The sequence below is a fragment of the Myotis myotis genome, unplaced genomic scaffold (genome assembly GCF_014108235.1).
Source record: "Myotis myotis isolate mMyoMyo1 unplaced genomic scaffold, mMyoMyo1.p scaffold_m19_p_1, whole genome shotgun sequence".
Taxonomy (NCBI): Eukaryota; Metazoa; Chordata; class Mammalia; order Chiroptera; family Vespertilionidae; genus Myotis; species Myotis myotis.
In genome coordinates this window covers 149,932,178-149,954,371 of record NW_023416313.1, presented here as the reverse complement: position 1 = coordinate 149,954,371, position 22,194 = coordinate 149,932,178, and the positions used below count along the sequence as shown (strand labels likewise).

Genomic DNA, 22,194 nt, shown 5'->3' with positions numbered 1-22,194 from the left:
TCGGTGTGCCTGGCTTGTGGGTTCAACCTTCAGTGGGGGGCATGCAGGAGGCAGCCAACCAGTGATTCTCTCTCATCATTGATGTTTCTATCTCTCTCCTTACCCTCTCGCCTCCCTCTCTGAAATCAACAAAATATTTTTTAAATAGAAAAAGTTTAAAATATATATAAAATTAATTATTTAAACAGTAAGTCCTATGGCAGTAGTTTCTCACCCTTCTCAAGTGGGAGGTCAGAGATTTCCATTCCCACATGACAGTTAGTATCCCCTGATGGAAAGAAACCATGAATTCAGCAATACTTTCAGGTAAGTTTGTACAGTATTCTAATAATCACATCTTTTTATATAGTAACTAGAGGCCCAGTGCATGAATTCAGGGCAGACCAATCGGGGTGGGCCGACTGGGGGGGGGCCATGGGTGGTTGGTGGGCTAGCCCCACCCCCTGGTTGAACTCCCAGTTGATCTCCTGGTCGAGGGGACAATTTGCATATTAGCCTTTTATTATATAGGACTAGAGGCCCGGTGCACAAATTCATGCACAGGTGGAGTCTGGCTGGCCCACCCTGATCGGGCCATCAGGCCAGGCCAGCCAGAGGGAGGGGCTGTGGGAGGTTGGCCGGCCCCACACCCCGATGGGGAAGGGGGGGAGGAATGGGGGCAGGGGGGCTGGCCAGGGGTAGGGGCCTGGAGAAGACCCACTGAGCTGGAGCTGAGAATGGGCCCCAGGCTTCCCAGGGAGGATGGCCTCAGCACGGAAACAGAAACCACCAGAAGGCTCTGCAAACAGACCCTGAGCTCCCTTTAGCCAAGCGGACTCAGAGCTGGTGTCTCTGTGTGTCATCAGACACAGCCCGGCACTTGCCTTTGTCTCTTGGTCAAATCCATTGCATCAAAAACTTGTTCCCCTTCTTCTCTTTGGGCCCTTACAATAAATACAGGCCAATTGGAAGCCGCAGGCCCCACTGGAATTTAGGCCTAAGACAACTGGGTAGCAATCACCATGGAACAGAACACACTCTTTTAGAGTCTTAATTCTCCCCTAAAATGTGCCCAGCTGCTCCTCTTTAGACAGGATAGACTGAACTAAGGAACCAAAGAGTTTCCTTTGAGGTGGGATCCACCAGGAGCCAGCTGGTGGCAAGGCCCCTCACAGGTGGCTGCCTTCTCCCCAAGTTCGGTGTGCTCTGAGCCATTCCATTTTGGCGGTGCCAGGTGCTGGGCTGCTGGGTGGGTGGCAGGTCCACAGGTTTTCTCTTCACTGCCTTCCTGGCCTCCTGAGCAGTACCCTCCAGCCTGGCATGCCAGGCAGCTGTCACTAGAGTTAGGACTCCGAAAGCAAAGGAGCTGGCCCTGGCAGAGAGGGACCCACAGGTGTCCAGGCCATGTCCCCCACCCTATGGAGGGTTCTCTCTTTTCCGTGTCCAGCGCGTCTAGAGAACAGTCCAGTTCTTGAGTAGGGGCAGCTGGGGATTGAGAAAATGAAAGAAAGAGGCAGACACAGAAATGGAAGGAAAAAGCTGGGGCCGGGTGGGACCGCTGCCCTCTTCTGATGGAGAGACAGGGACCCAGCACCGATACAGCGTGTTTATTTTATACCCCAAATACCAGGAAGTTTCACCTAAGGTGTAGACAAAGGAGATTATGTGCATTCTTGGGTGGGCCCAAGTCGTACTCATTCCTGGTGCTTGGCTGGATTTGCATAACAAAACCCACTCCCCAGCACCTAGGCAGAAATGAAGGTCAAGCTGAGAACACTTCTGCTTTTTTGGCAAGATGTGTTTCCAGGACGTGGCTTTGCCTACCACCCTGGATTCAGCTGACAATTTATTTTATTTTATTTTTTTTAAAATATATTTTATTGATTTTTTACAGAGAGGAAGGGAGAGAGATAGAGAGTCAGAAACATCGATGAGAGAGAAACATCGATCAGCTGTCTCCTGCACATCTCCCACTGGGGATGTGCCCGCAACCCAGGTACATGCCCTTGACCGGAGTCAAACCCAGGACCTTTCAGTCTGCAGGCCGACGCTCTATCCACTGAGCCAAACCGGTTTCGGCAGACAATTTATTAAAGAAATGCCCATGTGCCTTCCCAGAGGCTCTCTCTACACCACCCCACTTCTCAGACTTGCTCACGTGGATCAGGCCAAAGCCCGCTGCCTGAGACTGGCGCCATGTGGGGAGGGTCACAGCAGGGAGAAGGGCATCCTGAACTGCCAGCCTTGGTGACAGTCATCTCAATGCCCAGCTGATTGAATTCATCCCACCAAGCCGTCATCTCAAGCTGCTCGCTCACGCTGGCCACCTTCACATTCTTCTTTACTGGTGCTTTGGCAGCACCCGCACAACTAGCCCCGAGGCCCTTGGGCTTGGCAGCGGCACTGGTGGCAGCCCCTGTGGCCGGTGCGCCACAGTGACCAGTTGTTCTGCTCATTGCACCATTAGGGTCACTGGGCTTTTATTATATAGACTAGACGCAGAGGTCCTCAAACTTTTTAAACAGGGGGCCAGTTCACTGTCCCTCAGACATTCCACACATGCGCACTGCGGGCCCGGGACCAGTCGGCTGCTAAGCAGGACAGGCAGCGGCGGCAAAAACACCCGGCGGGCCTGATAAATGTTTTCAGCGGGCCGCATGTGGCCCGCGGGCCGCAGTTTGAGGACCCCTGGTAGAGGCTCAATGCACAAAAATTCGTGCAAGAATAGGCCTTCCTTCCCCCAGCTGCCAGCACCAGCTTTCCTCCAGCACCTGGGACCCAGGCTTCCCTCCTCCAGCCACCAGCAGGCACCCAGGACCTGGGCTGCTTCCCTCCTCCAGTCACCCGCAGGCCCCAGGCTGACTTCTGTCAGGCCGCTCACAGGCACCCAGGACCCGGGCTGGCTTCCCTCTGGCCCAGGCTTTGTTGGGAAAGATGTCTGGAATGGCGTCCGGAAGGATGTCCAGTCTAATTAGCATGTTACCCTTTTATTATTATAGACTAGAGGCCTGGTACATGAAATTCATGTACTGGAGTGGGGGGTCCATCAGCCCGGCCTGTGCCCTCTTGCAGTCCGGGAGCCCCGTGACTAATCGCCTCAAAGAGGTAGGCCCCGCCCACCACCACAGTGCCATAGGTTGGTGGCCTGGGCCTCCCTCTGCGGGGCGATCATGGGGCAACAGCAGGGCCCCCTACCCATTGCATCGCACCCGCCTTGGTTGGCCTGGTGCCAGTGCATGTCATAGTGTGGTCATCTGGATGGTCGTTCGCTATTCGGCCATTCGGTCAATTTGCATATTATGCTTTTATTATTATAGATACCTACATGTGCAAAGCATATTATTTATTCAATTGACAATAAGTCTTCTGTGTACATATAGTTTCCAGGAGCCCTTGCAATAATTCAGAAATTCTCACCCCAGAAGGCTGCAGCCCACCAGGCTAGGAAACATTGTTTTAGTATAATACAGAAGAGGAAAAGGGTTTGCTTCCTAGGGTGAAGCACCATATAAGGAATGCAATCATGGAGTATTTGGGTAGGAAAGAGGGGCATTTTATCCAGGAAGAGAAAGCATGAGGGAAATTTTGAAGCTAGGGTAATCAACTAGATATGAGATGACAAGAACTTCAAGAAGTAGGGGAGTAATAGGAATGGAAAGAAAGGAATAGCTATGTAAGACAAGGAAAAAAAACACATCGGAATTAGTGACTGATTAGACAGGAAGGGGAAAGAAGTCACAAACCTAGTTGCTCTACTTTAGAATCCCTGCTGTTCATCCATTATGTGGCTTCTGGCTAGACTAGAGAAAAGGCCAGAGAGGAACCCCTGAGGAACATCCTGGACCTGCATAGAAACTTACCTGAAATATTTTCAGAGTCTGAGATTCACCCTCACTCTGACCTATTTCACCCTGCCTCCCCCAAATCTCTTAACACTCTAATAATTTCCATGGTAAGCCCAACAAGAACACCATTTAAAGTTCCTATTGAGCTTGGTCTGCTAAAGCCAATGAGATTCTCCATGTTGGCCTGGGCCTGGAGACTAGAAAAAAAGTAATATTGGACCGAAGCCACCTGTTTTTATTAACTCCTTCCCTGGGCTCTCTTCAGCCTTTGATGAGGGGCAGAGCATAAGGCGATTTGACCAGGACCAAAGGGTTGGGTTAAGCTCGACTGGAATAATGAGGGCAGTTTGATCCTCTAGAGAGATCAGAAGTTTGACAACTTGTTCAATGCATCGTGCAAGGTAAGGAAACCAAAAGACCCCTCCCCCAAAGACTAGGACTAGAGGTCATAAAAACCACTGAGGTCATAGAAGCCTCCCTCTCTTACCCTGTCTCCCCACTGCTATATAGTCCCCCATCCCCAGCTGCCTCCCACATATGCACACACTTACATAAAAAGGTTAGGAAGGGTCAGACACCATCTGGGAACCCTTAGGTGCCAAAAGGGGTGACGTGGGTGGTGGCAATGATTGCTCAGAATATAGGGTGCATACTAGTATCCCTAGTGCTAGGAATAGTAGGTGGGAAGAGGGGAGAAAGGAACAAGGAGGAGGGGGTTTGTTCTTGTTGCTGATTCAGATTTAACCCCCATCCTTCTTACTTCCCAGTCCTCCCTTCCCTCCTCCTTCACCCCCTCCCCAGTCTCTCCCCCTACTGTCCTCTCCCACCTCCAACTGATCATGGCATCAGAAGCAGAAAAAACATTCAAACGGTTTGCTGTCTTCGGAGAATCATCAAGCAGTGGCGTTGAAATTAACAACAAAAACTTCTCCAAGCTGTGCAAAGACTGTGGCATCATGGATGGCAAGATGGTCACTTCCACTGATGTGGACATCGTGTTCAGCAAAGTCAAGTAAGTGACCAAAGGTGGGAGTAGAGGTCATGAGCAGAACAAACAAGACAGTGAGACATGGAAGGGTTTATGTGATAGAACATTTGTAATGGGTCTACTGAGCACCTACTGGTTACTTGGCACTATTTATTCTCTGTCCTCAAGACATTCAGTGACCAAGGCTGAGTAAAGGGAGGGTTGGACCTTGGCAGGTGATGAGTTCATGTTCCAGAGTTCCTGGATTTTTTTCTTACTGACCAGGGACAAGAATGCACGAACCATCACATTTCCACAGTTCCAGGAAGCAATGAAGGAACTGGGCCAGAAGCGGTTTAAGGGGAAGAACCCAGATGAAACCCTAGAGAGCATTTATAAACTCATGGAGGGCAAGGATCCAGCTACCCCTGGTGTTACTGTGAGTGATATTCTTCATCCCTAATACTTGACCCTACTTCCCTGCTACTCTGTCTCCTCTCCCACCCTCTGATGACCCTAATGCCTGCCAACAGAGGTACTGTAGGGAGGCAGGGCAGAAAGCCTCTGGGGGCACTGTTGGTACTGGAATGGTCTTCAGAGATCATCCAGTCATTTTATTTTATTTTATTTATTTTAATTTTTTTTCCAGTCATTTTAGAGGTGAGGAAACTGTGGCCCAGAGAAGGGAAGTGACTTGCCCAAGGTCCACAGTTATTTTATTTTTTTTGTTCATCCTCACTTGAGGATATTTTTCCATTGATTTTTAGACAGCGTGAAAGGGAGGGGGAGAGACAGAGAGAGGGAGACTCATCGACTGGTTGCCTCCCACACGCACACCAGGGATTGAGCCTGCAACTGAGGTATGTACCCTTGACTGGAATTGAACCTAAGACTCTTCAGTCCTCCAACCAATGCTCTATCCACTGAGCCCAACCAGCTAAGGCCCACAGCTATTTTAATAGCAAAATTTAGACTCATTCTCAAGTGTCCAGTATGTGAGCCAGGCAACTAGGGCCTGGTGGATACTGCAGAGGACTTGGTATCTGATCCCCACTCTTCTTCCTGCTCTTGTATAAGGTTTCTGGCTTTCTGCCTCTCACCACCCTCTATTGTGTATTTGTCCCCTCTCTCCTGAAAGCTCTTTCTACTCTAGATTTCAAATAGGACCTATTCAGTAGGAAGAACCTTGCATATTGGATCTGGGGTTGAAGTCTCCTGGCTATAGCCTCATCAAAACAACTCCACTGGCCTGCCAGGTGGCTCAGTCAGTTGGAGTGTTGTCCCATACACCAAATGGTTGCATGTTCGATTGCGGGTCAGGGCACATACTAGGTTGCAGGTTCGATCCCCCATTGGGGTGTATATGGGAGGCAACCGATTGATGTTTCTCTCACACATCAATGTTTCTCTCTCTCTCCCTTCTCTCTCTCTAAACAAACAAAAAAATATCCTTGGGTGAGAATTAAAAATAATAATAATTAAAAAAAAATAACTCCTCACTTGGCTGGTGTGGCTCAGCAGTTGAACATTGACCCATGAACCAAGAGGTTGATGGTTTGATTCCCAGTCAGGGCACATGCCCGGATTGTAGGCCCAATCCCCAGTAGGGGGCATGCAGGAGGCAGACAATCGATGTTTCTCTCTATCTCTTGACCTTTCTCTCACTCTAAAAAAATCAATTTAATATATTTTTTAAAATAATAATAACTCCTTTGGAAGCAGAAAAAATCCACACACAGTCCACTCACTCCCATGCACCAATGGATGGCTCTTGCCATCGTTTATGCCCACAGCCACATCTGGGCCCTGAAAAAGCAGCACCATGCCATTGGTAGAACAAGAACTCTGAGCCCTAGGGGAGTCAAAGACCATCTTAAGAGAAGGGGTCTAACTGTGGAGGGAAAGGAGAGGGATCAGACTTACCATCCTCTGGCTTACAGAAAGCAACAACCGTGGGCGGAGTGAGCCGGCTGACAGACACCAGCAAGTACACTGGCAGCCACAAGGAGCGCTTTGACGAGAGTGGCAAGGGCAAAGGCATAGCAGGACGGGAAGAGAGGAGTGAAAACTCAGGCTATGTGAGTGCCTACAAGGGTGCTGGCACCTATGATAAGAAGAAGGAGAGTAAGTAGGGAGTAACCTCATCTTAGCCTGCCAGCCCTTGACCCAGCATCTTTAATACTGGGGAGCTCAGGAAACAATAAATATGTGTGTGTGCAGCAGCTAATGAACTCTGTCTTCAGCCAGGAAAGGGGGAAGGGAAGGGTGGACTCATGGGGGATGCAGGGGGGGTTGGGGGGGAGAGAGTGAGAGAGAGAGACAGACAGACAGACAGACAGACACGCGAGGAGAGAAAGCCCAAGGAGTCAGGGTTTCCAAAACTCCATCTTTTTCCCTACTTAGCCTGATGCCCTGAGCCAGAGTTAGCATTCTCCTCAACAACTGCTTCTAAGGTCAGGTCTGAGGAGTATAGTCGGAGATACGAGATGAACCAGCTGTGGAGATAAAGTATTCGCTACTTGCATTCACACACCACTGACATTCAACCTCCTCTACCTGCCAAAGGGGAATAGAACTTCCTGATTTGATGTAGAATGACCCAGATATCACCAACCAGACCTCTGTCCTTCCACCTTCCTGATCTGCTGCAATCCACATTTCATTGTGGGGAGAAACAGAAGCCAGCTAGGGTGGGCCAAGGATCTACTTAGTCTGACTGCGATTATGAGTTTGTTCCAGTGCTAGGGGAAGGGAGAATCCATTTTCATTACTCAGCTGGAAGTGAGTTTTACCCCTCCACACCTCCATCATGGTTCTCCTGGAACAGAAGATCCTACTGACAGCTAAAGGTAGCCCAGGAAGATGGCCAGAGTGGTCGTTTTAATGCACTAAGAAAAAAGGAATGAAATCAGAACTGAGTCAGATGTGTTTTTTATCTTTTTTATTTTAAAATGATTATGGATTCACAGGAAGATGCACTAATAGTGCAGAGAGGTCCCATGTACACTTTACCCCGTTTCATCCAATGGTTCTAGCTTACACAACTCAGATGTAGCTTTAAAATCTTCTGTGACTACATCTAGGCCCACCTCACCTATTTTGTCAGCAGCAGATCTTAGAGTCTAGAGAACATCAGGAGGAGCTTTGGGAACAGGATGCAAGAATCTTGCGGGGAGGGGGGATAGGCCAGAAAAAAATAACTTTAAACTTCAGTGAGCCAAGGTGAGAATTGTGGAAAAGAAGTTGGAGAAGACAGGGTGACTAAAGGAGGCTGGGAGTGTAGGGGAGAGACACTGGGTTCCTTGGTAGAAGGAGAGAGGAAAGAACAGGTTACATGAAGAAAATGATTTCATGGAGAGGAGCAGACAGGGAACTGCGACGGGATTCTAGGGATATGAGGCTAAAATTAACCTAAAGGTCTCAGGGAGGTCCCTAAAGCTAGTATATCCATTATGTGGGTGAGTGGAGAGAGTCATAGGGAAATGGGGAAGACTGAAAAGTGAAGGGTGGTGGGGATAGGGAGTCGAAACATCGAGCTGGTGCCTGTTGCCATGGTGTGAGCTGAGGCTCTGGGCCTCCATCCAGGATTCAGTATCTGGCCCAGTGGATGGACAGGCACTGCCAACTGGACACACTCGGCTTCTTGGGTGGGTAAAACTGTCTGTGGGAGGGGGCAGATGATGTGGAAGAGGAGAAGTAAACAAGCTGGAAAAAGCCTAAAAGACGGTGTGATTTTGCATGGTGACTAAAGCTCTGAACATTTTTTTCTACCTCCCTGGTCTCTTTGGAGGGAACCCGGCCTACCTTCAAAGTCAGGGGGAAGCACTGTATCAGGAATCAGAGTTTTGAAAAGGGGGACAGGCTGGTCGTGGTGGCAGTAGAGGGTGGTTCACAGTGGAAGCCTCCCTTCCCTAGTAGAGGCCAATGATACCTATTGGTTTACCATCATACTTTTGGGAACAGAGCAGGTAGAGCCTTTGGTTGTTTAGGGTGCTATTGTAGCGGCAGCTGGTGGGTGGCTGTTTGGTCTCCAGAGAGCAGATTGTGAGGGGATAGGAGTCCTCAGAGAGTGTACAGTATTCATTGTAATTCTCACAGAAGCTCTCACAGTACTTGCAGGACTTCTGAATGTCCGTCCAGGGAGCATGTATCACATAATGCCTCTTTGGGCAATACCAGCTTTGTTGTCTGCCCCTCACATAGGCCATCAGACCATTACAGTAGCCCTGGAAACCCTCTGGGTAGTTAACCTTGGGATAGTCAATGTGCATGGTTCGAAAGTTCTGGATGGCAACCTCTATGCTGATGTCCATGACCAGAGTTGGTCCTTGAACAAGCTGGAGGAACAGGAGCCAGGCCGCAGCTGGTGCCATTCTTCCTGCTGGTAGAGTTAAGGTGGTTGGAATCAGAGGTGGGCCTGGAGTGGCTGTCTGCCCCTTCCTGGAGCCTCCAGCATGTACCCAGCCATCCCTGTGTGCCTTCCCCTAAATTTAAGAGCTGGAGTGTACCTCAGGGATCATCCAGCCCTAGACCTCATGCCAATGAGAGAGGAGACACCCCAGATCACCCAGCTGGTCAACCCCCTTCAGCCATTCCCCCCTTCCCTTGGTCTCAGCCTCATCCAGTCATGAGCTGTAACACTTACAGAATAAGAGATCCACCTGGTCCTTGGGTGAGCAATTCTTCTTGATTATCCCTGGCCCCAGTGAACCCTTCTGGGGGAAAAAAAAAAAAAAAAAAAGCAGAAGCAAATAGAAGGAACAGGCTAGCTACGATTCTCTGATTGCTGTGGAGGACAGACAGGATCTGGAAGATGAGCGGGGCAACAGGCAGGGTTTCTTCATGCCTGAGGCCAAGGACAGCCCAAAGGTGAGAAGAGGCTGGGATGGTTTCTAGATAAAGGCCCCGACTGGGAGGAGGGAATGTCCCCTGACTTGAGGAGCCCCTGTGCTATGGGGGTTGGATGGATGGGAAGAAAGAGACATTACAATCTGGCTTCCTCCTTGCTGGTGTCATAAGAACACTTAGTTCCAACCTCCTTGCCAGAAGTGCTTAAGTTCTTGGGTTTTCTTTGATGTTGATAGGCCCTGTTTTTGCGGATAGGTGAGAAGAAAAGTACTGTCCTGTTTCTGAGGAACAAAGTGGTGCTTATTCCCGACCCTTAGAGAACAGAGCGTCTGCCACTCTCTCAACCCACTCACAGGAGCCCACGCACACGCAAGAGCCTCCCACCAGAGTGAGGATGCACTGATCATCAAAGATGTCTTTGTGGACCTCCCACAGTCCCCATCACCAACTGCACAACAATCACAGCGATAACAATCATACTAATCTCTCACCTGTAGCCTCAGGCCCTTTTGGAGTTAGGGCACACCTGGAAATTTTTGCTTGATGACCCTGAAGCCTCCAGATTGTCCATTGGGTAGACAGTGTAGTTTGGACTGAGGGGGTATGGCCCACGTGAGCCCAGCGGATCAGATTCTTGCTATTGTTTGTCATGTTGCGAAAGGGCTGGGCTCCTAACTCCCTTTTTCATTAACACCTGCCCCTTCATCAGAAGCAACAAACCTGCCAGCCACAGTCTTTGACTTCCACAGGCCCTTCGCCAAAGCTCCCTGCAGAATATAACCCAAGGTGTGGGCTTCCTCTCAGGAGAGCCTACCACAGTCTCCCTGGAGAGCAGGAGTAGGGAGTCAGACAGCAGAACTCTGAGTGCTCCAAGGCCAATGTGTAGTTCAGGAGGGGGTGCAGAGAGATGTACTCATTCGTAGTCCCCCTAACTTGCTCTTTCTGACAGCACAGACTAGAGTCCAAAACTGAACGCCTCCTTTTCACAACTTCTCCTCCTGCAACGTCTATCTCGGCTTCCTCAGTTACCTATACGAGGAAATTGAGTTATCTTCCTCCCTCTAACCCCACCTGTGAGGAGGCAGTACCTACATGATGGTTAAGAGCAAGGCTTTCGAGTAAAACAGACCAGAAATTGAATCCTGCTCTGCTGTTTGCAGGCTGTGCACCATCAATCTAAGTTGACTAAAGTACCATAAACCTCAGTTTCCTCATCGGTTAATCAGTATAATATTTTGTTCCTTATGGCAGTATTAGAATTCATTCATTAAGATGTATATCAAGCCCTAACCGGTTTGGCTCAGTGGATAGAGCGTTGGACTGCGGACTGAAGGGTCCTGGGTTCGATTCCAGTCAAGGGCATGTACCTTGGTTGCAGGCACATTCCCAGTAAAGGGTGTGCAGGAGGCAGCTGAGTGATGTTTCTCTCTCATCAATGTTTCTAACTCTCTATCCCTCTCCCTTCCTCTCTGTAAAAAATCAATAAAATATATTTTTTTTAAAAAAAGATGTATATCAAGAGCTTTTAGTCCAGTGCCTGGCACATGTTGAGTACTCAAAATGAGCAGGAGTCCATCGGTCAGGTAGCCCTGGAACTCTTTTCTAAACTTTTCCTAAACCCATCCCTTCCACCCCTATTTCTTCCCCTGCTTGGTCTCTCCCCTCTCCTGGACACCACACACACTCCAACTCCAATAAGGCTCTACCCCTCATAGGATGTAAGACTTTCCATGATCTGGCCCTTGCCATGCCTCCAACTACACCTCCATGCCTGCCTGCTTCTCCCACAGTGCCCCCCTCACCTCCATGTCCTTGTCCATGTCGTCTCCTCCTCCCACTCCTGTCTCTATCAATTCCACTGAGCTAGCGCATAGGAAGACTCAGCCCAGAGATCCTATATAAGAGCCTCTACTTGGAAGACCTCTCTAAGGAAGTGTGCACAGCCAAGCAAATGAGGGGAAAGTCGACACAGGCAAGTGGCTCATCTGTGTCCTTCAGGCTGGCCTACAAGCCAACACTGAGTGGGAGCCAATGCATGGAAGTGCTGGGGCCTAGCTGATTCAGGTGTTTGTTTTGAGGAAGCTGACTATATTATGTGGTCCCCACCTCAAAGCATGCCACCTCTTTCCTGTTTTCTCAAGGCTGCAACTTCCCTAAGAGGAAGGGAACTTTCATGTCTCTTGGTCTTCCTCTTTCTTCATTCGATACCCGCCCACCACCACTCCCCTCTGCACACACGCTTCTAGAATAGAATAGCACATTGTAGAGGAAAGAGTTCGGGACTTGATATTGGATAACCTACTGAGTTTCTGTTTCCTCTTCTATAAAATGGGATTAGTACCTTCCTTACTTCATGAGGCTATAAGAATAGAATGAGATGGTCAGCATGCAAGTGCCTCTAACCATTAAACAGTATTTAAATGGATGACTGGGGATGGTCTCCTAGGTTCCATACCAACTCACCCTTTTCCCTAGTTCACTGAATATCTGCAAAGCTTCTTTCATTCCCCAAAAGAGCCACGTGGGCTCTGTCCCCATCCCCACTCTGCCAATCTAGAACTCCATCTCACACTTAAAATTCATCTTTACAAAGCTTTCTATCATTAGCCATGCCCCATGTTGGTTACTCTAAAATATTTTTTAAATAATTATTTAAAATATCATCGGAAGAGCACTATGACAAATTTTGGGGAAATATAAAGGTAAATAAGATAGTTCCAGTCCAGATTAAATTTACAACTCAATAGAAAAGACACACAAATGAGCATATGTTACAAAGGCATGAGCCACAGGGCCAGGAAAAGTACTGATTGTGCAATGGGCCTTTGGTTTTCAAACTGCCATTCAGTGGTCTGGTCTTTAAAATCCTATCCTAGAGTATTGATCCCCATAGGATTGCTTTTTCCATTCCATTCTGATATTCTTGTCAAGGTTTCATCTGCTCCCTAAGCCTGAGATGGAATTGTTATCCCATTACACTGGACCTTACATACACAAGAATTATCCTAGAGATGGAGAAACTACGTTTTAGGGAGAGACAGCAGCTGGCTCAAGATCATAAGTCTAATTCAGTAGTTCTCAGCAGGGGACAATTTGGACATGTCTGGAGACATTTTTGGTTGTCACAACTGGGAAGTGCTACTGGCATCTAGTGGGTAGAAGCCAGGGATGCCACCAAACATCCAACATTGCACAAAACAGATCCCATAATAGAGAATCATCCAAACTAGAATGTAAATAGTGCTGAGATTGAGAAATTTGGTCCAATTGGAGAATCAGACTTCCTAACAAGTGCAGACTTCCTTCTTATACCTTACTAGTATATATTAAAAAGGGTTGGTAAATATCCAGGACTTAGAAATATATTTGTTAGATTTTGCTTGTAATGGTACTGGTTTTTCTACCAGCAAAAGGAGTACTGATAGTTCACCATTGAAACAATTTTGAATTATTTTTCTTATAAAGATGACCCTATGCATGTAGTCATCTATACATTTTCTTCCTCCACTCCTCCCTAAGGGTAAGCATTTCTAGAACAACTGGCTAGAGTAGGAGGCTCAGGGGTGATTTCCTAGGGTTGAAGAGAACGCCCAAAACTTTTCCCAGAGTGAGCTCACCTCAATCTCAGTGGCATCACTTTTTGCCCTGCTCAACTCAAATTACTCAAATAGTACACTGAGTCATAGACAGTTCCTGGGTTGTCCTTGAACCAAAAGGATGGCTTCAACCATCTCAACTTCTTGTCATAACTTCACCTCAATTTTGGTGGTAATACCTAGGAGCTGCATTGTCAGTTCCTCAATCTGCTCACTGGCACTAAGGATTGGTCATGAATCCATCTGGGACTGGGATCATTCAGGGGCAGAGTGAATGCCTTCCAACTCAGAAGCTGAATCGGTTTGGATCACTTATCTGCAAGGCATTATACTGTATCCTATGGGAGGTGTAACAGCCTTGGCTGATGTGGCTCAGTTGATTGGGGCATCATCCCATATACCATCAGGGCACATATTTGGGTTGTGGGTTCAGTCCCTGATCAGGCTGCATGCAAGAGGCAACAATCTCTCTCTCTCTTTATCTCTCTCTCTCTCTCTCTCTCTCTCTCTCTCCCCCTTCCTTCTTCCCTTCCTCTCTCTAAAATAAATTTTTTTAAAAGAAGTGTAACAGATGGTCCTTGTCTTCTGGGAATTGACAGCCTAAATTGAAGGAAAATAATAAATTCATGTGAAGAAATAACCAATGGTTCAAAGCAGAAAATGATACATTTTAAAGACAGTAATGTAGAAATTTAGAGGTAAGAATTTATTTATTGTTAAAATATGTTTTTATTGCTTTCAGAGAGGAAGGGAGAGGGAGATAGAGATAGAAACATCAATGATGAGATCATTGATCGGCTGCTTCCTGCATGCCCCTTACTGGGGATCAAGCCCGCAACCCGATCATGTGCCCTTAACTGGAATCGAACCTGGGACCCTCCAGTCCTCAGGCCAACGCTCTACCCACTGAGCCAAACCAGCTAGGGCAAGAATTTAGAGGTGAGAAAGATCCCTCTAAATTGGGAGAATTGGGAGCAATTTTGGGCAGTAAGGGTCATCCTGAAACCTTGGGATAGGTCTCAAGGAACTGTTAAGAGTTAAGTGGTGATAAAGAGAATTATGAAAAGTATAGTTAGAGAGAAAGAGAGAGAGAGAAAGAGAGAGAGAACCAGCCTGGTGAGGGTTGAGGCACTCAATGGAAGAAAAGTCAGAGATAAAGTTGGAAAGACAGGTTTGCCAAATGTGGCAGACCTTGACTATCAGGCTAAGGAATTTATAATTTATTCTGTAGGTAAATGGGGAGCTGACAATGGCCTCTCATAAGGGAGGTCTCAAGCCCAGGTCAGGTTCCCCTCTCTTACATCCTGGCTTGACTAAGCACACTGGTCTGGGAGCCAGAGATTCCAACCTGTCAGTACTGCCTCCTCTAGACCCACAGCTGTTTCAGGAAAGGTCATGAGAATTCAAAGACCCAAAGCAAGTTTCACATCTGACCCCAACTTGCTGTTTGTTTCACTTTCCCTGCCTACACAAATGAGCCCATTACCTTTATTTACCCTAGGACCGTGGTCGGCAAACTGCGGCTCGAGAGCCACATATGGCTCTTTGGTCCCTTGAGTGTGGCTCTTCCTAAGCCTTAGGCGTACCCTAATTAATAACAATATACCTACCTATATAGTTTAAGTTTAAAAAATTTGGCTCTCAAAAGAAGTTTCAATTGTTGTACTGTTGATATTTGGCTCTGTTGACTAATGAGTTTGCCGTCCACTGCCCTAGGAGCAACAAAACTAGGATAACAGAACTCTGATCTCCTGCTTAGAGGGAAACTCTCACGGGCTTTCCATCGGTATCCAGAGGCTGTGTGGAATTCCGGGAGAGAGGCAGGCTGGGCCCTGAAGGGCGGGCACCTTTCCAGGCCCAGCCCTGCCCTCTCCCAGGCCCCCACCCCCTCTCAGCACAGGCCAGAGGAAGTAGCAGCTGTTGTCCTATGGGGAAGACAGGCAGAGGTCCACCTGGCACTGCTGGGGTTTGCACAATACCTGCCCCAATGACTTTAAACACACACACACACACACACACACACACACACACACACACCAGTAGCCTGGAGAACTTGGGCCAAGAGCAGTGATTATGGTGATCAAATGAGAAGAAGGCTGGGGTAACTAGCTACCTCATATCCCTGGATAAAGGCTGCTTGTGTGAGGGGCTTTCTTCCCTCCCGTCTTCTCTCCCACCATTTTGTCTTCCACTCGCCCTTCTCTAAATTTTCTCTCCTCCCTTCTGCCAGACTCCCTGACCAGCCTTGAGCCTGATGCCTGACTTCTTTTGTTCTCCCTAACCTTGTCTCCCCCTTCCTCCATCTTTTCCTCTTGCCCCATACATGTAGTGAAGGAAAAAGGGCAAAATTATCTTACCAAGTGCAAAGTGAAGCAGCTCTTGGGAGCTGGATAGTTAAGGCAAATAAATAAAATCACCTGCCTTATCCAAATAATTGAGGCAAAGTAAGGGGTTTTAGCTTGAATCGTGCAGATGGTACGTTCAACTCCCCAGATTTTGTATGCAAGCCTAAACCTATACGCTCTTTTCCCTTTGACCTCAGATAGTAGGGCTATGTTTATTTTACCTTCACATAGCACCAAGGCAGCCTCTGGAGAGCCCAGCATAATGGAGTTCAGCAAACTAGGATCATTCTAATGACAGGAAAACACAAGCGCAGATGGCAGTGCAAGTCGTGGTTGGGAAACATCTCACTCTAGAATGATGCGAAGTGAGAAGGAGTCTGGGCTAGGAATTTCAATGAGCTCTTGGATTCCCACCCGCTCCTGTAACTCCAGCCTCCAGCCCAGGGCTGGCCTGGCCTGTGCTGATCTGCTTTCTAGCCACAATCTGCTTTAAACCATGGATATTATCTCCACACATTTGCATTTCTACAGCAGCAGAGGCATAATTCTTATCCAGAAGTTCAAACTGCAGAGATTCAGGCACCTTAACAAAGCAGTGAATACCCAGAGCCAAGGCCTCACTGAAGGTGAGCCAGAGGAGCCGGAGCCTGCGTGAACTTGCTCCTGGCTCTCTGTTGCCATCTGGTGGTGGTTCCCATCTCTAGCACCACATTTTCTTCCGAAGATCCTTCGTGGGGACCCACAACAGAGCTATTTACTAAAATGACGTCCCCCTCGCCTCAAAACAAACACCCAAATCTTCCTGACTCAAATCCTAACTTCTGGACCAGAACTCAAAACTTATGATCAAGATGGTTTACGTGGCCTCTCTATGGTTGCAATCCACACAACAGCCAGGGGATCTTTAAACAGATAGGCCTTTTACTCGTCTGCTGAGAACCCTCCCAGGGCTCCTCAGTGTGCACAGAGCAGAACCTCAGTCCTCTGAGGTTTGCCATGGTCCGGCCTCTGGTCCCTGCTCAGCCACACTGGACGCTGGCTGTCCTCCAGCACCCAGGCATGTCTGTCTGTGTTGGGGCCTTTACAGGGCGGTTCTCCCTGCTTGGAGCCTTTTCCCGAGGCAAGCACAAACTCACTCCCCTTCAAGTCTTTGTCCCAGAATCACCTACTGCAATGACCTTATTTAAAAATCGCTGCCTACCAACTTCCATCCTGTTCTACTTTTTTCATTCGCAACTGTCACTTTGAGCAAAGGCTATATATTTCTACTGTCTTTCCCTCAATGAAATGTAAGCTCCACAAAGATGGGGATTTTTGTCTCTTTTTTGTTCACTGATATATTCCAAGCACTTTGGCACATAGCAAGAGCTCAATAAAAATTTCGTGACTACATGAATGAGCATGAACTCAGTATTCTGAGGTCACCTACTACTTACAGGTGAATCCTGAGAACAAAAATACTGCTCATCTCCGTTTTCCAGGCCTTCCCAACCACAGAGTGATGCTTCCCTGCCTCAGTGTCCCAGTTCTTCTGAGTGCCACAGGCCAAGCTCACTGGAACCCCCAGAGCGGCAATGATCCAAGTTTTCTACACAGATGTCACTACCCACACAGCAAAGGAAGGCCCACGGCACCACCGCCAACAGCACTTTCAAATTTGGACAATGTTTAAGTTTTACAAAGTTTAATAAAGTAGGGAGAGGAAGAGTGAAGGGTAAGAGGTGTTGGGTGCCTTCTTCAGGTAGATCCAGGTGGCCTTGCTCAGCACCTGTAGGCCAAGTGCTTTATTAGAGTCAATAAAACCACGTGGCCAGAGGCCAAGTCTAGTCTTTGAGTGTGAAGATTCAAGATTCCTCACTGCCCAACAAGTTTAGGCAGGTACACTAGCTCCATAGCTATCAGCTTATTTGGGATATGTAAGCGGAGAGGCGCGCACCTGATTCATTTCCTGATACATGACTGCTCCCCAGCCCGCCCCCAAACTGACGCAATGTAGCCCAGGCCCGCTTTTAAGGAGCCAGGCCTGAGCAGAGGCCCTCAGAGAGCTGAGTCCCAGCTGTGAGACGTGCATCCTTGGTCCACGGAGCAGGAGTGGCCCAGCAGCAGCAGCGCAAAGACCCACTGAAGAGGTGAGGAGATGGGATAGAGAACGGATGGGCTCTGACAAGATGAGAGTACATTGAGTGAGCGAAAAGATGGACAAAGGAGGATTCAATGTAGAGGGGTTGGGGGGACACACACAGGGGAAAGAAAAAGTGATGCTGGGGGTAGAGGCACAAAATGAGGATATAGAGGAGATGGGGATGGGGTCATGGAGAGTCTGAGGCACAGAGAAAGGGGTAGGTACAAACAGGACGGGACTTGAGAGAGAAGATAGAACAAAGTGGGAAGCAAGAGGGGCATAATGAAGGAAGATAGGGGTACAAGGTGAGAGAGATGGGGGCATAGGGTTAGGGGCTGGGGTCAAGATAGGTGTGGCACAAGACGGGGAGGAAGGGATGAGAACCAGGGTGAGAAAGGAAAGGAAAATAGTGATTAGCTAGAAGCAGCAGGGATAAGGAGGCTCATGTCTCAACTAAACCCTGCCTGCTCTCTGTCCCCAGGGACCTCACCCTCCATTCTGACTATTCCCCCCAAGAGACATGGCCCCAGCCAGAGCAAGATTCTGCCCCCTGGTGCTGCTCCTGCTGCTGGGCCTGTGGGTGGCTCAGGTCCCAGTCAGCGCCAAGCCCAAACACATGACCTCAGCTCAGTGGTTTGAAATTCAGCACGTGCAGCCCAGCCCCCAGGCATGCAAAGGGGCGATGAGCAACATCAACAAACACACAAATCACTGCAAAGGCCTCAACACCTTCCTGCACGAATCCTTCTCCAGTGTGGCCGCCACCTGCCAGAACCCCAGCATAGCCTGCAAGAACGGCCAGGAAAACTGCCACCAGAGCAAGGGGCCTGTGTCCCTGACCACATGTGCGCTCACCTCGGGGAAGTACCCAAACTGCAATTACAAAGAGAACGCACTGCACGCTTCTTACATCATAGCCTGTAACCCTCCTCAGAAAGGGGACGCGGAAAAAGTCCACCTGGTTCCTGTGCACTTGGACAAAGTCGTTTAGCTTTCCAGCCTTTCTCACTCTGGGTTTCCTTTCCTCTCCAGGCCTCTGTGCTGCTGCTCCTATGCCCAGAAGCTTCTCTTCCTTTTGTTTCTTGGGGCCTCTCCCAGCTCAGGCTTTCCTGAGGGGCAGCTTGGTGGGCTAAACTCCAGAAGAGACGGTCTTCTATCTTTTTGTTGCTGTTTTCCCAGAAACTTATCCCAAGAGAGAAGCTGAGCACGCTGAGGGGAGGGGTTCCCTGGCCTGTGCCTGTGCATTTCTCTGCCCTGTCTATCATGCAGCATGACAAGAGGGGTGTGGGATTTATGGACAGAGCTGTTCTGGTTCCTAAGACAAATGTCATAGTATTTCATGTTTTTCATGGAGCAGCCGCAAGAGTCCCTTGTGACATAGGCTTGATGATTTGCTTTCTTCAGGGATGAGGAAATTGAGATTTCAGAAAGCTTGGTTAATTAAAGAGCTTGTGAAATTGGTTAGTAGCAGCACCTGGACTTGAACCTAAGCCTCCTCCTCTCCGTACAGTGCACTTTCTACTTTACCATTGGGCACAAAAAGGAGACGTCGGCAGCGACAAGAGAACTAGGTAAGAGTTCACCCATGAAGAAATGTACCCTGAGAGCTCTGGAGAGCCAATTGCTCTGTGTTGAGCGCAATAAAGGTCATTACCTCTCTAGCCAAGAGACTGTTTAGGAGGTACTCCAGGATCTCAATTCATTCTTTCTGCCTCTCTAATTGTCCTCCCCCTTCTCCAGCCCATAGCTTTTCCCATCTGGTCCCTGGGCTGTCTCTAGCTAGACCCCCTCCTCCTGAAGGTGTAAAGTGAGGGAGTACCCCAGCTTCACCCCCCTGCTCTAGGTCACATTTCCCTTGACCTCAATGGACTTCCGTGGCCCAGAGCCTACTTGTCACAAAGAGGCTGGTGGGAGCTGCCAGAGCTTCCTTCCTCCTGATAATCATCTCTCCTGCCTCGGTGCTTCCCTGGCTCTCCACTCTGGCAGTCAGCCCAGGCCGTTGAGGTTGAGATATGGAAATGCCATCTCCCTGTCCCCCTGGGCTGCAGACATCATTTCTCCCTCCCGGTAAGCAGAGCTGGAGAAGCTATGGCTTTGTGTTGCCTGGTCCTGATAGTCTCTCCCACATGGCCTGCAGCCCCTTCTCTCTCCTTTTATCTCAATGTCAGACCAATGGCACCATGCCTTTACCTGCCCGCCCTGCTTCAGCACCCAGCTGAGTGTTAGATCTTCCCTCCCCAGCTGGGGAGTCTCCCCTCTACTGAATGCTACTAACAAGTATAGTGCTCCTTTACCTCTTACCAGAGTTAGAGGAAGCTTTGGAGCCAGATGGAACTGGGTGTAAATCTGGGGTCAGCCGCTCATGGCTACAGACCTCGAGCCAACTCGACCCTTTCTGCAGCTGTGTTCCCACATAGCAAAATGGGAGTAATATCACCTACCGAATAGGTTGCAGTGAGATTTAAAAATGACACAGGAGTCAGCTAGAAGATGAATCTGCAGGCAGAGTCCTGTTAGGTGGGCTGGGTGGTTTGAGACCATGAAGAGAGAAGGTAGGGAAGGGATGATCAACAGAAAGGAGAAAAAAAAAAACATTGAACAACTCAAGCTGAGTGTGGGGCCAATAAGTTAAGTCTTGAAAGTAGAGATGCACTAAATATACCACAGTGGGTTGAATGAAATATACATTGTGGTCAAATGGCTAAGTGTAAAATCTATACATCCTATAGAGACTATACTATACATTTATCAGTTTAACTAGATTTTCAACTGAGGTACAAGATATTTGGGGTAGCTGATTTTCTCTTCACTTTCTTCTTTTTTCACAACTCTTCATATATTCTTTACTGACGATTTTCCGTATGGATATTATGGTTTTGAAGACATCGTCATCACAAAATTTTTAACTTGTTAAAATTATGCCTTTAAGGCTCAAATGAGAAGAATTTCCAAATAGGACTTTTTTCTTGAAAGACGCCTGACCCAAACAGTATTAAATAACTAAAAATTAAACATAATTAAAAAGTAATCTGTGGTGACAGAGGTAAAAATCACCTTGGGGAGTACTGGCTGAGAAAGAGTAAAAGGTAAGCTGGACTTGGTTCTTGCTTGGTCTGGATATGTTTACTTTGTGAAAACTCATTGGGCTGTACTCGTAATGTGTACTCACTGTATGTAAATTATACCGCAATAAAAAAATCCTCCAAAAAATTACAGTGCTTATGGATTGTTTTATTTAACATGATAAATGCTAATACAGCAATTAAGTCTACAAAGGTTATATAATGAAATTATAGACAGAATTATAATATAATCTATTTTTATAGTTCTACTTTATACTATTGCTAAATGAAATAGTACTTATACTACATATTAAGTTGTTATAAATACTTTTGGCTCAAAAGGCACGTAAGGTTCTTCCTAAAAAACCTTACACACTCTCTCCTATTATTTATTGTCAGCTAATTTTCCTAACTTTTTAACTATGTGAAAATTCATAATTGTTTTGTGTATAAGCCTTCATAACCATTAATTTATTACAGCATTTTTCTTAAAATAATATATATTTATGCTTCCACTGAGTGATAGAATTTCAACATTTTGAAAAGTTCATAATGAAAATTTCACTCCAAATTTCATCTAGAATGCTCACCACTATTTGAAAGTGACTGTTCAGCCTGCCTTGTTCTCATTTCTGATGCTTTAACTGATTAGGTTTGACAGTCACCCATTCCTTCACACGATCTTGATCACAACCATATTTAGGGATGCCAGGAGTAATGCTGAAATAGGCATACTGCCTGGCTGGTGTGGCTCAGTGGTTGAGCGTTGACCCAGGAACCAAGAGATCTCGGTTCAATTCCCAGTCATGGCACATGCCTGGGTTGTGGGCTCCATCCCTAGAAGGGGGCATGCTGGAGGCAGCCAATCACTGATGTTTCTCGCTCATCGGTGTTTCTATCTCTCTATCCCTCTCCCTTCCTCTCTCTAAAAATCAATTTTTAAAATTTTTTTTTAAAGAAATAGGCATTTGGCTATTCAGCTTCCCAAAGGTCAAGGCTGAGGTCCAAAATGAATAACAGGTTTAAGCCAAACACCAAGGCTGGCTGAACCTGATGCATTACTATCTTAAAACTGAAAAATAGGAAGAGGAGACTGGTTAGTCATGAGACATTTCTTTAAAAACATATTCTTATTGATTTCAGAGAGGAAAGGAGAGGGAGAGAGAGATAGAGATAGAAACATCAATGAGGAGAATCATGATCAGCTGCCTCCTGCCCCCCACTGGGGATTAAGCTCACAACCCAGGCACGTGGTTCATAGGTCTATCTATGCTCAACCACTGAGCCATGCCAGTTGGGCAGTTATGAGACATTTGTGTTGCTGGAGGTGGGTGCTTGGAAAGGGAAAGAGAATATCTAGGGAAGTATTGACCAACCTTGTATAGAAAGCTGTAAAGAATTCTTTCGACCTGGCCCTAAGGAGCAGAAAT

At 47.6% G+C, this 22,194-nt stretch overlaps 3 protein-coding genes across 3 annotated transcripts; 2 read left to right on the top strand and 1 right to left on the bottom strand.

Moving 5' to 3' along the window:
- The first annotated feature begins 3,117 nt into the window (after window positions 1-3,117).
- TPPP2 (tubulin polymerization promoting protein family member 2) lies at window positions 3,118-7,707 on the top strand. Its single transcript, XM_036295656.1, has 4 exons — window positions 3,118-4,225; window positions 4,592-4,836; window positions 5,077-5,230; window positions 6,732-7,707. Exons 2-4 carry the CDS (start codon window positions 4,664-4,666, stop codon window positions 6,921-6,923), a joined length of 519 nt encoding a protein of 172 aa, XP_036151549.1. The 5' UTR covers window positions 3,118-4,225; window positions 4,592-4,663; the 3' UTR covers window positions 6,924-7,707.
- A 49-nt stretch (window positions 7,708-7,756) lies between these two features.
- RNASE13 (ribonuclease A family member 13 (inactive)) lies at window positions 7,757-9,516 on the bottom strand. The gene is made up of 2 exons (XM_036295668.1): window positions 9,437-9,516; window positions 7,757-9,172 (listed from the first exon to the last, which is right to left on the bottom strand). The coding sequence occupies exon 2, from the start codon at window positions 9,162-9,164 to the stop codon at window positions 8,703-8,705; it is 462 nt and encodes a 153-aa protein (XP_036151561.1). The 5' UTR covers window positions 9,165-9,172; window positions 9,437-9,516; the 3' UTR covers window positions 7,757-8,702.
- An 8,043-nt stretch (window positions 9,517-17,559) lies between these two features.
- Window positions 17,560-20,912, top strand: RNASE7 (ribonuclease A family member 7). The gene is made up of 2 exons (XM_036295640.1): window positions 17,560-17,709; window positions 18,184-20,912. The coding sequence occupies exon 2, from the start codon at window positions 18,223-18,225 to the stop codon at window positions 18,691-18,693; it is 471 nt and encodes a 156-aa protein (XP_036151533.1). The 5' UTR covers window positions 17,560-17,709; window positions 18,184-18,222; the 3' UTR covers window positions 18,694-20,912.
- The last annotated feature ends 1,282 nt before the right edge of the window (window positions 20,913-22,194 follow it).